Source organism: Labrus mixtus, chromosome 19 (assembly GCF_963584025.1).
Source record: "Labrus mixtus chromosome 19, fLabMix1.1, whole genome shotgun sequence".
NCBI classification, from domain to species: Eukaryota; Metazoa; Chordata; class Actinopteri; order Labriformes; family Labridae; genus Labrus; species Labrus mixtus.
The window spans coordinates 17,057,309-17,072,448 of NC_083630.1; the positions used below are offsets into that span (position 1 = coordinate 17,057,309).

At 37.3% G+C, this 15,140-nt stretch overlaps 1 protein-coding gene across 1 annotated transcript; it reads left to right on the forward strand.

The window, feature by feature from the left end:
* Positions 1-2,864: 2,864 nt before the first annotated feature.
* Positions 2,865-9,721, forward strand: si:ch73-264p11.1 (uncharacterized protein LOC100000923 homolog). Its single transcript, XM_061064398.1, has 4 exons — positions 2,865-3,633; positions 5,143-5,206; positions 7,633-7,831; positions 7,917-9,721. The coding sequence occupies exons 1-4, from the start codon at positions 3,491-3,493 to the stop codon at positions 7,955-7,957; spliced, it is 447 nt and encodes a 148-aa protein (XP_060920381.1). The 5' UTR covers positions 2,865-3,490; the 3' UTR covers positions 7,958-9,721.
* The last annotated feature ends 5,419 nt before the right edge of the window (positions 9,722-15,140 follow it).

Sequence of the window (15,140 nt, forward strand, 5' to 3'; positions counted from 1 at the left end):
ACAGGTCTGAAAAGGCTGTTGAAGTTAAAACAATACAATTTAAGAAGTGGATAAATAAAAAAGCTGTAAAAAATGAGAAGATGTTATTGATAATGTAAAGCTTTATAAATTTAAATCTTACTTGATGATTGGTTGTGAGAAAAAAAGGGTGTCTGTTAAAGTAAGTCTGACTTACTGTAAAGGGATTGGATGTAAATAAAGGGTAATAGAGGTTTCTCTGTAATCTTTAATCTGAGCACGGGTACTGTATGGACATCAGTGCGGCGACAGGCCAAACACGATTCAGATAGAATCACTTAAATGGTTTAATTCAAGTTTGGTTTAATCGAGGTCAGGAGAAGGATGGTGCAAAGAGCACACGGACAAGATTAAACTCCTTTGCTTGTTCTTATTTCATCAGCCCGGGGTTCAGATAAACCGTTATTATCTGTGTAAACGAGACGATGGGAGGCTCCTGCAGCTGGGTTAAAAAGGCCAGGAGGTCGGCTGGGTCTGGATGTTCTATTATAAGAATCTTCAGCTAAAGCTGCTGAGATAATCACAGCTAAACCGATGAACCTGACCATATTCATGTGTCTGAACTATTAGGTAATGATAATTGGATGATCCATCGTTTACGTTTTCTGACACCACGAGAAGTATTATCGGTTATTACTGGCTGTTATATGTCTCCACTGGAAAGATCATGTCAAAATGTGTCACATCTGATCCTTTACTGAAGTGGAAAATCTGATAAATCAGCAGGTAGTTTTTTTCAGTCAGTGGCCAAACATTTTAAAATTGTTGTTGAGAATTGCAACAGTTCTGTTTGCAGTCCACCAGAGAGCAGTGAAAAGTCCACGTTTAGCTCTTTTAGCTGCACAGATATAATGATGGGATTGTTGGTGTGGGATCTACATAGAAGAGTTGGTTAATGTCACGAGTACGGAAACTACAGTTTCAATGGATGAGAGGACAAAGTACAGCCTGATCTATCCTGCAGGAGCTCAAACTGCATCAACATAAGCTCCAAAACAAACAACAGACTCACACTTTGTTTGTCTGAACGACAGGTTCAAGGAGAATTTATTAACAAAATATCTTATGTGAAATAAGAGTAATAATTAGATATATTTATAAATCACAGCTTTACAATCATTTTAAACGGATTATGGCTACTTCATCACCACAATCATCATTCTCAAAGTTAGTAAACCTTTATGTTTCTGTAAGTTTGACTTTTGGCTCAGTCTACCTTTTTGTCTCATCACAGAGACATTCGGGTCCTTTCACTTGTGTTGATGTGCTGAGGCTGAGATGAGTGTCTCGAGGTGCTCTGTGTTGGACCGAGGACAACGATTGCAGGTATCTGAGCTGGAAGGCCACAGGTGAGAGTCCTTTATTAAAGCACGGGACGCCTTTACTTCTCCTTCAGCCAAAATCATCTTATCATAATCTGTGAGCACAAGTTATCAAAATAAATCCTGATTTACATACTAAAGAGGTGCATTATGGGATGTGTGGGATCCAGTGTATGAAGAGTTTGACTCATACTTGCTGAATTAATGACACAGACATGCTGTGATAGGAAATAACCTGCACAGTTCAAAATAACTGAAAAAAAGTACACAACAGAGGGTGCACCACAGAAATCCTGACATATGCCGATGATGACGTGAAAGACAACTTACAGAGATGAGTGACGATGACTACGTACTGGATAAAAATAAGACACAAAAATGACTCAGTGCACGTTCCTTCAGCACACCTCCACCTGCCTGGTGGATGTGGCCGATTCCATCTGTACGTTGTTATAATACCGTCTGTCCCTCAATGTCTGACTGTTGTCTGATATTTCTTATTTGTGTTACAGAAGGAACTGAAGGTGACAGGGAGCACATGTGAACCTCCGTGTGCATGTTTGTGTTTGTGTTAGAGTGTTTGTTCAGGTACCTTGGCTCTTGCCTTCCTGGCAGCCTCACAGCTTCTGAAGCCATGCAGCGCTGTGGAGAGACGGGACGGGGAGGGTCAAGTCTTAAAGCTCCACTCTCTCCACAGCGTACAGCACCTCCTACAGGAGAAAGTAGGTAAATTAAAAAGTGCCCTTCACTACTATTTGAACTTTGAGGAGTTGCTCAGTGTAGGTAAAGTAAACTGACTGACTTGTTTATTGTGACAATAATTAATAATAGAAATATAGCCTTAATGGCATCCCATCTGCAGTTAGAACCTGAGCAGGAATGGTAGAAAATACAGCAAATGATTCCACGGTGTACTCGCTGTGCTGCTTTTGTGGATCAGATCAATTCAATATACAGGTCTTAACAGGATTTTTATTCTACAGTTTTGCACTGAGCAGCACTGGAACTGTGTAATGCTAGAAGATCTGCTGACCTCTTGTGGGCGGATGTTGAAAGAAACAGTCCGCAGGTCGACTTTCTGGATGACATCCAGCCAGGGGACGAACCAAAACAGACCCTGCAGGGAAAATCGGTTTGAGCTTTTGTTGTGTATAAAATGGAACCAAACTCTGAACTATTTTCTGTGAAACCTGATGTCAGTATCAGTATTGTATGTTTACCCATCTTGTGCACACAAGACAGAACTTCCCACTAAAAAAGAAAAAACTGCAGCAGTAAAAAATAATCAGAACGTTTAGAAAACCGCGAGGGGCAGAAGTTCAAAGTGACATAACAAGGATTTTTTTTAACCAAATAAGGCTCTATTTCTTTTTGGCCTAGTGAACTTTTTACTGAGGCGGTTTTTCTCCAAGCAATCTGGCAACTACATTTGTAGAAAACTCATCAGGTTAAGTGAAAAATCTAGGATTGAAAGGTGTGCAGTTTACCACTTGTTGGATTAAGATTATTATGACACGACTGATTTAGTCTTTGCACCATTTTTCTATTGAACCTTTTGATAGTTTTCGTGTGCATGCCATCTATCCCTCTGTTAAAATTTTTCTCGAAAACTCTGCAAAGCACTTTGAACTGTGTTTTTAAGATTACACACAATCTTAAAAACACAGTCAATCTTTTTCTTCTACTATAACATTTGATGACTACTGCACTGGCTTAAACTGCACTGGCTTAAACTTCTCCAAACTAAATGAATAGTGCTGATATCCTCAGAGATAGATACTACACTCTATTTTGCACATTTTCACACACATGCACACACACTTCCTGTGAAACTGTCAGGCCAACTGTGGTTTTCTCGTGTTTCTGTGTTCCGCCGCTCTGCTGAGCACCTCCGCATATTGATTGCTGACCTCCCTCGGTGCTTGTCTTCTTTTCAGCCATCAGACTTCAAAGAAACAAAAGTAAAATCCAGTTCACCAAAAAGACAACTTTCTTCACCCGATCTGATTTATTGCAGTTGGATTACAGCTGCTGGAGAAGGCGTCAAAGTGTATTTTCGTTAAAGTGTATTTTCTTAGAAAGAAATGAAGCAGTTGTGAGAAAGCAAAAGTATTTTGGTGGATGTCTCTGTCGCCTGCACGGTCCTCAACATGGCAGAAGCTCCACCGGGGTGCTACCACGGAGCCCTCAGCAAGACGGAGTGTGAGGATCTGCTGGGGAAGAAGAACAAGGACGGAGCTTACCTGATCCGAGACAGCGAGACCATCCAGGGAGCCATGTGTCTGTGTGTTTAGTGAGTACTGAACTCAATACTTTGCTGGCATCTTTGCTTCTTTCCTTCTTGGTGATTGTAGCTAAAACATTCTAATATTGTGTCAACCATAGTCTAATTTAGAGTAAATCGTTTCTTTTAGTTTAGGCATAAATATGTGATAGTAGTGATAGTAGTGATAGTAGTGGTTCTAGTATTTATATGACACACACTCTTATGGTTGTTCTCAAATTATTTTAGTACATAATTACTGTTTGTTTTTATTGTGTGTGAAGTGTGAATTATTATTTTTTTTAAAGATTTATTTTTGGGCTTTTTGTGCCTTTAATGGAGAGATAGGACAGTGGATAGAGTCGGAAATCAGGGAGAGAGAGAGTGGGGAATGACATGCGGGAAAGGGGCCACAGGTGGGATGTGAACCCGGGCTGACCCGCTTGAGACAACAGCCTCGATACACGGGAAGCGCGCACTAACCTCAGCGCCACTGTGCCACTGCGCCACCAGTGACCCTGAAGTGTGAATTATTAATAACCATTTTACTCTGCAGCAAAAGAGATTTAAAAAAAATGCTTATTAAGATTCATAATTTTCAACTAATTCTGAAAAATCCACATATTTTAACAATACAATATTCTTTATTTTAATTGAAAGTTGTAGTAAAAGGTTAAAAAAAAATCTACATCTGTTTCATAAGGCAGGTGGTCAGGAGAGGAACGAATACATCCAAAAATGTATGCAATTTAGGCCGCATGTTGAAGTTTACCTGCAATTATACTATAATTAAAAATAATAAATGATCCAGTATTTGGTGCCAAGGACTTATTTTTTCATTGCTGAGGTATGGAAATAAGGATATATATTGTTTGATTTGAAGTAGTATCATATCAAAGTTTAAAACAACCCATACAAAAAAGGGCTTATAGTGTATCAAGTTGTTTCTTTTCACTTAAAAATGAAATCAAGCATCTTGAGTTTTCTTCCCTCAATATATATATATAATATATTATATTTTTATATTATATATATATTTTTATTGGCCCGTCCAGCAGATGGTAAACAGCCTCTGTTATAAACAGTGACATGTAGGACTACTCCTACATATTTAGTTTGTGTGTACGAGCCATTTAGAGACGGAGTAGGGAGAGTCATCCCTTCACCATCATGGAAAAAAGTGCAGCATTGTCAATCAATCAAAGGTGTAAATCAGAAGAGATTTAGGAGTGGGATTACTCCATGGAGACTGAAAAATCAGTGGGCATCATAGTGCACGACACCACTGGGTACCGTGGAGTTTGCAGGTTCATACATTAGGACAAAGGTATTCATGAATGGTTGTAACTGGATGACGTAACAACCTTACTTTTGTCATGTTTTTCACCAGCATCATGTTTGTTGTTTGAGTTAAGAAGCAGTCCAGAGTGTTTACTATCCACACTTAAAAACAGCAGCTGAAATCCCTTTCAGTGATTTAATAATGGTTTCAATCGTGCAGTTTTCAATAATCAACATGTGTCTCCTTTGTCTTTGCAGTAAACGGAAAGTGGTGTACACATACAGACTGCTGAAGACGCACACTGGGCAATACACTCTCATGGTAAACACACACACACACACACATGCATCATTATCCCTCGTGCCTCAGTTCTATACTAGCATTAATTATTTGATCTTTTTTATTGAACCGACTGTTCAGTTGGATTTTTGAGTTTTATTATCTTTCATTTGCATAAACAAAGAAAAACAAGAAGAAAAACAAACAAAAAACGATACGATACAAAACAAAAGGACATGATACGACAGGACACGATACAATACACTTTTGTGTCCCTGTGGGCAACTCTGTCTGGGAACCTTGTGCTGCAAATATTTAGTCAGTAATATATACAAAAAAATAAAGCTCAACTGTACAACATTTACTCTTTCTTATAATCCAACTATTACGCTTTCTTTAAAACAAGTTTCAGACTATAAAAGTCTGTTTCTTTTCCTCAGAATCTTTTATTCAGATACCAGACATCACAGCATTCAGCCGATCATTAAAGGAACATTTCACCCCCAATAAATGGAAACTCAGCAGTTATGAGGTCACCCCCTCATCACGGGAAACTCCTCTGACGTTAAACAGACACAAAAACAGCTTTCTACCACCCTGAGAACCCATTAGATTTGATCTTTTGTGTCGTTTTCTTCCCCCACTCCACTCCGTCTGTTCAATCACAGACTTACTGCATAATATAATGTTGACTCACTACCCACCTCAAAGTGTTTTTTAGTCACTGGGTAAAACCAAATAGGTCAAATCAACCCTATTTCAAGACTGCTGGAGATTGCAGGCACATTGTTTTTTTTTCTTTCTGGTGCAGCTCTGAAAAGACTTGTTTTTTTATGGTCTTACTTTGATCTAAATATCTATTTCTGTCCTGTCAGAGCGTCGTGTTATCCTCCTACGTGTTGCTGTGTTTCCATGTCGTCAATATTTCCTCCCACATGTCAGACTGAAGCCTTTTTTTAAGCCAAGAAGTAACTATATTAATGAATCTGCCATAGAGGACTTGTTTTCGATGCTGTTTGTCTGTTTCTCAGTCCTTTTGTCTGTAAGATCATGGGAGAACAACCAACTGATTGACATAAAAGTGGGTAGAAGGGTGTAAAAAATTAACCATTTAATTCCAGACTTTACTCTTTCAAGTGTTTTTATAAGAAGAATTAAACATGTTATATGATTTTACACTCGTGAACGAATGAATGAGGCAAGTGCTCATGGGTTACAATATACTAACCACAAACTAAACTACTAAAGGTATACATTCTTCAAACACTCAATACGTGATATAAACAAATATGAAAACCTCTGGTGGGTTGAAGATAGCTAGTTTAATGTGAGATACTGTGAGAGAGGTGATCTTTATCAAATAAGTATGTTTATCTAAAAGAGTTTATCTTGTCCTTTCCAGATGGCGTGTGTTTGTAACTTCACTGCCACCGCAGTTATTTAGTTTTCCATTGTGTGAGCAGCTTTTGAATGCCGACAAGACTGTAGGACAGGAAACGTCGTTGTGCTTTGCCTCATTTGATGACGTCATCTGAGGTTCCTAGAATAATAATGAAAGGCTCTGAAACCAGCTGGATTTGAAGTCTTTTAAAAACACTGATCCAGTAGGTATGAATGTGGGGGCATGAAAAGGAGTAGTGTTTCGTCCTGGACCAAATCTTACTCATGTTCAAGCTAAAATATTGAACAAATTGCCAGTGTCACCAGTGTCCTAATGAAGCTGATCAAAATCTGAAGATAGCTTATGAATGGTTTTATTTCAGTCCATGTTTCAGCCTTTCTCACTATATTTTTCATTCAGGTCATTCTGTAAACATCTCCAGACAGTAACAGTGGTAGTCTTAGCCTATTTGTAACTTTTCTTTTCTTTTCTTTTCTTTTCTTTTTTTTACATGTTAGCGTTTGATGGAGAACTGGATTAATCGGATTTGCCGATGTTTGCATTTTCTACGGGCCCCTTCAATTTCTTTTGACAATTTTGATAATTTTTGGAGCCAAGCTGCCAAACATTGGCTTATACCAGAAGACTGACTGAGTTTAAAAGTTTTATATCATAGTTTAAACCATTATAATCTGTCAGCAAAATGCTTTTTCACTTCTTCTTTCCATGTCCTATTTTAACCTTTGTCAGTGCGTTGAGTGTCTCTACCTATAGCTATAAGTGATGTTTTTTTTCCTGTTATCTTGAACAGATCTCTCTTGAGCACTTGAGCACATTTGCATATGTAAATAAGCATTAAAATAACATTAAAATGGTAACTTCATGTATTTATTTTTAATTCAGGCCAAACAAAACATTCCCCTTGAATCAAATCTTAGTAACAGTTATTAATTTTTTTTTTTTCAAATGTATCCTTAAATTAGTTCTGCATCACATGACAACACTTTAACAGAGAGTTATGTTGCAATAAAGCCAAGACTTCTTATTCTCCTTTCTAATTAACTGTATGCTGTTGTTATTCCGTCAGACTGCAGGAGGTGTAACGGAGACATTTTTTAAGACTTTAGATGAGCTGATTCGTCACTTTAAAAGGAGGAACCAGGGTCTGGCCATACACCTGCGACACTCCGTCAAAAGGAAGACGGCTCTGTTGATCCACCCTCCAGACCCACCTGCAGCGCAGATACAGCAGATGCCTTTACATGAAGAGGATCACGACTATGAAAGTATGTCAGATGGAGTTTCTCTATTGTGTCTAAGTGTCTGTTTTGATTTGTGATGTATTTGACTTTGACTTTATTTTCCTTACAGATGTTCCAGACGCAGACTACGTTGAAGTCTTGCCTCCATAAAGAACTCGACTGTTAATCATCAAACACACCAGGAGACATGTCGATGGAATAAGTTCTGAACTGTGGGTGGATCATGTTCACAAACTGGATCACATTAGGAATTATAAATAAGGACAAATGAACGGCGGAACAAGGCTCTATGTCTGCTTATCCTCTGACAGTAATAGTTTATTCTGGTTTTGTTGATGTCAACCCTCTTCTGTCGTCGAGGCTGAAATATTTCAACAACCTTTGGATGGATTGTCATGAAACTCGGTTCAGACATTGATGGTTCTCAGAGGATGAACTGTACTCTTCTGTTCTTTTTTTTCTGGGCTGTATCCTTTTTCTTTTTTTCTTTTTTACATATTTCAAAAGCTCAACATGAAACAAACATAAAGAAAGTACACATCTTACCAGATTACAGAAAGAACAAAAGTGCAATAACACATATTTATGATCATATCAGGTACAATCTTATTTTGACATGTCAAAATGGAAAAATATGACAATGACATATTTGTGAAGAATACAATGGGAATCCTTTCTGCAACAATCCAACCAGATTACTGGGAAGATAATTTAAGAAGGGTTGCAAAATATTATAAAAGAGGTTGTTATTGCCCTTTCATTTAGCACTGAGGTGTTCCATAGGAATGCGCTACATGAATTTAACAGCAGTGCCATATAGTGATAGTAAGTTCCTGCTTCTCGTTTACCCTTCACACAGTGGGGAGAGCTACTCTCTCATCATCACCATCTAAAAGAAAAAGCCACAACATTTCGATCACTCTGGACCTTTGTCAAGTGTGCATGATAAATTCTTCAGTTCCCTCAACATTAACACAGATACAGGACGTCATTTATCATAAAAAGGGAAATAGATTTCCTGTTGTTAAAAGCTTTAAAATTAAAATTGAGAAGAAAACTTTCAACATAATGCCCAACTTGGTGTAAACCAAGGAAGTGGTTGTGTGGATGTGTATTTAGTGTGCTATAGGATGATGTTCTTTTTTTCTTATTGGTTTTAATACCTGCAAGACGAATAACTTTGTATTTAGTGCTACTTTGCTAATTTTAGCAGGCAGACGCGCTAAAAGATGTTTAACTTTGTAAATGTTAAACTCAAGCTGCAACCTCCTGTGTTTTAAAATGAAGCCAATGTGGAAGTGAAAAAAACAGTTCTCGGAGTGTCCACTTGAGACTGTAATGTCATGTTAAAATGTTTTTACCTTGGACAGTTAATATTAATGGATGAAGCCTGAGTGACGTTACTCATCTGTTACTGTGCCGGAAATACTGTCTCAATCTAACTTTCAGTCAGTCTAACGACAGGCTGAGAGCTGGAGCTGAGGAGGATTTGAATCCTCCATACAAATCATTACATCACGCCCAGCTGTCAATCAGGTCAGCTACTCGCTTAACTATGGATAACAAATATTCTTCATAAAATCAAAATGGATGCGTTATAAAAAAAAATGGCACCCCCATACTGTGTGTTCTCAGGAGGAAAATAACTAATCAGACCAATATGTTTTTTGTACCAGGCTGTAAACATGTTAATTCTTGCTGTAAAAAGTGTCTTAAGTGGACCCTCCACAAACTGCAGGATTTTGCTCTTTCACTGTTGCTGCTTGTTTTTTAACAGCAGAAATGATCATGTTTCTGGCCTGCATGGTTAAAAAAAATGCAGCATTTTCCCAGGATTAGCTTTGGCAAGTTGTCAATCTATAATTAACTACATATTTTTTTTTATCTATAAATAAATGATGTAATGGTACATGAGCAGGTAGACTCTTTGTTGTGTTTTACCCCACTGTTTGTGGGCAGCATGTTAGCAGATACAGGTAATGCAGCCTCGCAGAGTTGCTAACATGACTGAAGACATTAACAGAATGTTGGAACTATTTCTGGTCAACTCAATAATGACACCTAAACTGTCATCTGTCAAACATTCAGCTATGTGTGAAATGGCAAGAGATTTGTGATAACAGTAAAATACGCAGAAACGCAGAAACATCTGAAATGGAAGGTAGAATATTGAAAATAAAACTGTGAAAACAACATTGAGTATTTGCAAGTGCAGCATCCAAAGTTATATTCAAATGAAAAACATTGAAGTATTAAAGAAGTAAATACAAAATATCTTCCGCCCTGTGGTTTGAGTGATGTATAGTTCAGTTATTTCCCAGCTCTGACCTTAATATGTTTAAGGTCAGAGCTGGGGAATATTCTTTACCATCATAGTCATGCAGAGAAGAATTTCACAGAAGAACTAACCGCTTGAACGATCAGCAGCTTCTTGCTGAGCTGTAACTATGTGGTTACTTATTTTTATGTTAAGTCACGACTAGAATAGAATAGAACTTTATCTGGCCACAATGTGGAAAATTATCTTTGGCTTCACAAGAACAAAAACATGATGACAAACAAAACAACATTCGAGCACTGCAAGAAACCAGAAAAGCGGCCATAGTCCTCGACAACATCACAGTCAACATGGTTTGTAAATTTAAAAGAGTAAAAGATAATTTAGTTTAATAATAAGCCAGAGTTTTAAGATAGTCTTTTCAAAAAATGAAAGGTTTAAAACAGTCATTTCAAAAAAAGAAAAGTCAAATATTTATGGACGAAATATCCTCTGTTTCATTTTTTACTTTTTAAAATGTTTGCATCAGAATTGTCTGGTTAATGCTCACTGCTCTGCAATTTTAAAGATAATCTATGAAAGGATCAATTTCAATAATGTGCTCGTTGTATGTAGCTGCCCATCTATGTCTGCATTACTGTTAGTTTTTATGTATGACATGCTATCCATGGCGCTGCCCGTTAATTTCTGATGAAATTGTCAGTTTGTATGTCTGTATTTTTTAGACAGTGTTGGATCATGTGAGTGATTTCCTAAAATCCTCACCAGGGACGAAGTCTGCAAATTAGCCATGGCAAGTCTGACATTGCAACGGTTGCACTTTAATTATATGTTACAATACCTACATGTAGTATCCCTAACAAAAAAACTGATAAATAAATAAATGAATCCTATTTAAGATTTAAATCTTCAAGAGCTTACACAATGAATGAGGGCTGGTTTAGCTCAGCAGGTGTCACATGTACAGAGGCTACAGTCCTTGCGATCACTGCTTGCAGGTCTGACAGTCCAAACAACATTTGGTGCATTTTGTCCCTTACTCTCCACACTTCCTGTCTCTCTCAAGCTGTCCTATCCAATTAAGACCAACAAATATGTATACAGTTCTATTCTAAAGGAAGCTGCAGACTGTAAACTAATTATTGTCAAACAAACAGGAGGAAAATGTGCATTAGTCCAGGACTGTTTACACATTTGTTGCTTACTTGGAGCCAGGACTGTTTTTGTGTTGGGGTTTAGTCAAAAAATACTACTGTGTGTGTTTATGTTCGTTTTCATTAAAGAATAAGTCACCTTGTGTAATGGTGTAGCTCACTGAGGTTTGAAAAAAGAATAGCCAAAATAGCTTTTGGATAACAGTGGAGCTTTACATGGCACCGGGATTGAAGACATGTCTGTGAGACTCACACAGTACATGTAGTCATTTTTGTTTGATCCTTTTTATTTTGACTCTAAAAGGTTCAACAATTTTACCAGAATGAAAGTAGGTAAATGCAGTTTTTGTGACACAGTAGGGGCGGCAGTAGCTCAGTCTGTAGGGACTTGGGTTGGGAACCGGAGCGGACCAAATATGGAAGTTGGTCTGCTAGCTGGAGAGGTGCCAGATCGCTTCCTGAGCACTGCCGAGGTGCCCTTGAGCAAGGCACCGAACCCCCTCCCCACCACCAGCTCAGGAGCGCCTGCTGTGGGCCGCTCCGTCACTCTTACATCTCTCCATTAGTGCATGTCCATAGGATCCTGTTTGTGCATGTGTGTATATATTTCAGCCTATGTGTGTGTTCATGACTGACAGAGTGTAAAAACTGAAATTTCCCCTTGCGGGGATCAATAAGTAAATATAAGTAAATCTTAATCTTAATCTCAACCTGGCTCAACAGAAAACACAAAAATACACAAACACACAAAAGAGGGAGACCACACATAGTCAGCAAAGATATGCCATATTTTTAACTAACTTGCCAGATATGAGAGATTTAGCACATGAGCACAAGGACATATGTCAGCGTTTTTAGAAATGCAAACTGCATATTATTCACACTGCTTTCATATTAATGTAGCAACACAACACAATAAAAGACAAAAGTATTATGGCCTGATTGTCTCATGATTTCTTATTCTGTTTAAATGCCCTGCACTTCAACTTTACTGTCATCTCTTAGTTTATAAAAGTACTAAAGCGAAGAGGTGAGGGTTAAACTGAATATTGCATGATAAACCACTCTATATATCTCTGTCTATGTGGACAAAAACCACTGCACTTCCTGTTTCTGCTTTGACAAACTTAGCGGTGCTCATGACTGAGCCGGGTTTATGTTGTTTTATTTGTCCCTGAACAATTTTATGCATTACTTTGAATACAGATGGGCGTCTTTTTTTAGACATTAATTTTTTCCCCTGACAATTTATGAGCTGATGCACGTTAAACTTATCGATTTTTTTTCTTGTCAGTTTAATTTCTGTGCAGAAAAACAAACAAACAAACAAACAGAAAAAAACAGAAAAAAATGAAAAGAAAAAAGGCTGAAAAAGTCTGTGGTGGGTTTGGAGATCATACAGAAGCAGCCTTCAACTACATCTACGAATTTACACCACCCCCCCTGGAACACCAAAATACATTTGGTTTCAAAACCACATCTCCCACATCTTATTAAAACGTATCGACAAATACTGAATACATATGTTGCTGGAGGCACAGAAAAAGGCTCTAACCAAAAGATTGATGATGCAGTTCGGACTAACAGTAAATAACTGGATATATGTGACAGTGGAGATTTACAAGATGGAAAAGGTCCCTTTCTCTAGAAAATTTAAGGCTAGAAGTTTTCAGATCTATCGGGCAAAGTGCAACACATCAAACCTCTGAGACCTGATTGTGTTGACAAAGTGCATTGAAGGAACATTGATTGTTGTATATGTAACGATTCACTCAACTCACAATATGATTCACGGGACTGAAGACAGTATGAAATGACTGAAAAAGATTCCTTTAATTTTTTCATGAAAACACCAATGCACCTCGTAATCTCTTTGGCTCTTGCACTCATTTGGGCGAGCGGGGCTGCAAACCCGCTTGTCAGTGGGGTTTGGTGTCAATTGCATCATGTTGGTTGTGCTATTTGTGTAGTTCTCTGTCTTCTTGTCCTATTGGTTCACAGTTTTTGTCTGGTCTGTTATCTTCTCACCTCTTTCATTTTCTGTCTTGGGAAGCCAAAATGATTCCACACCTCCGATTTAAAAGACTGTGGTGCGTCCTCAATTTCAAAATCTTGCTCTGCAGCTGCCAACCGCCTCTGCTCTACAGCTGCTGACGCTCACGATATTATTGCGATTCCTTCTTCAGAGTACCGATGTGAACATTGACTCCTTTGAATTGATTTTTAACTGCCTCAAGATTCATCTTTACATCCCTACTGTTGTATCTATGTTTCTGTAATTTATTTTATTACTTTTATGTCTAAACATTTTATTGGTAACTCTATGAAGCCAAACTGTGCTTCAATTGTTCAATTGCTTAATTGTTCCTTTCTTTTATTTGTGTCACCTTCTCTCTGTATATGGTTGTATGATGGCTCCTTTAAGCAGATATTAAAAAGAAGGAAAAAACAGATCCATACAGGCTATGTCAACAGATACAAGGCAAAGACTTTAATCTTCTCCTATCTTATAAGAATGTTGTAATGTTATTTAAGTACCCAAATGTTGGTAATCTGTAAGCCTAACTACAATTTTGGACAATAAAAACAAAAATAATTAATCATAATAATAGTAATTTATTTCCAATTTTTCACAGGATACTTTTATAATAATTGGGAAGCTTGTATTTGGTTGATATGATTCCCTCTTTCTTGGAGTTGCAGATTAACATCACCATCATTAGTTTATCACAAATGAATTAAAACATTTCAGACTGCCATAGCGAGCTGTAGTCTCCATGAACAAAATCCAAGAGCATACTTGCTTGTAACCTCTGTTTGCATGATGTTAGTGCATCACTTTAAGATCATTCTCCCTCATTTGAAATGGATCAGTGTATGCTTAGTTAAAAAAAAAAATCATGCTTTACTGAACTGTTGATGTGGTTCATTTTGACGGTTGACTTTTTGGAATTAAGTCAGAAAAGAATGAAGAACTTTGAGATTTTGAGGCTATGTGAAATTTACAGAGCTTCAGAGTCCTTACAGTGAATCAACAAACCCTATTTTCATCAAACCGAATACATTATAATGTAAGGACCTGGTTGACTTCAAACTATTAACTGTGCAGAGTAAAAAATCCTTAGATACCAAACAGTATCCAAAGGTTTATCAGCAGAGGGAAAGTAAACACAATCTCATAGGTGTATTTATGTTTAAAAACACAAGCAGTAAGGACTGATGTGAAACTACATTGTATCACAACAAAGGGAGTTCATCTATGGAACAGCTGAAGGGAATTGAAAACTTGGAAAACATTAGGAAAGTTCAAACAAATTTTCAAGACGAATTGAAAAAGCAGTGGTAAAATAGAATAGTATCAGATGTAAGGCGTGTGACGTCTACCAATTGATGTAATATATTTGATTTGTTGTTGCTTTTTGTTGCATTAATTGTACTTTTTATTTTGAAAGTTTAGGCCTTGAAATAATTGATAAAGCTCAAGAAAAAAAATGGTTAAGACCAGATACGCCTCTTTTACTACATCCCACATCCTTTTCGAAAATGAACTAGGTAAATAGAGAAATTACAGAAAGTGTGCTCCCATTGTTTTTTTCTTTGTTTGTATTTTTAATGTCGTATATGTATAAAATACATTTAATAAATTCCAACACTTAAACTACAAAAACGAATTTGTTGTTTTCCTTAATCTGGTTTATTTAAGTTTTTGTAACTTAATTAAATTATTTTTTTTTACTGTGAACTAGTGAACAGATCATAGACTAAATAATAATATACAGTCTACGGTACATGGGGTGGTTCTCGTTCCGTCCCCTCAAATCCCCTAATTTATCGCGTTGCTTCAATGAGGACATTTGAACGGGAGGGCCAACAAACCATAATTCGCTCAATTTAGAATGAA

What these genes read in the sequence shown, in the direction of transcription:
- si:ch73-264p11.1 (XM_061064398.1), top strand. Translation starts at nt 3,491, where the DNA reads ATGGCAGAAGCTCCACCGGGGTGCTACCACGGAGCCCTCAGCAAGACG. An exon ending in CTGGGCAATACACTCTCATG is followed by an intron (nt 5,207 to 7,632) that starts GTAAACACACAC and finishes TTATTCCGTCAG; the next exon opens with ACTGCAGGAGGTGTAACGGA. An exon ending in AGAGGATCACGACTATGAAA is followed by an intron (nt 7,832 to 7,916) that starts GTATGTCAGATG and finishes TTTTCCTTACAG; the next exon opens with ATGTTCCAGACGCAGACTAC.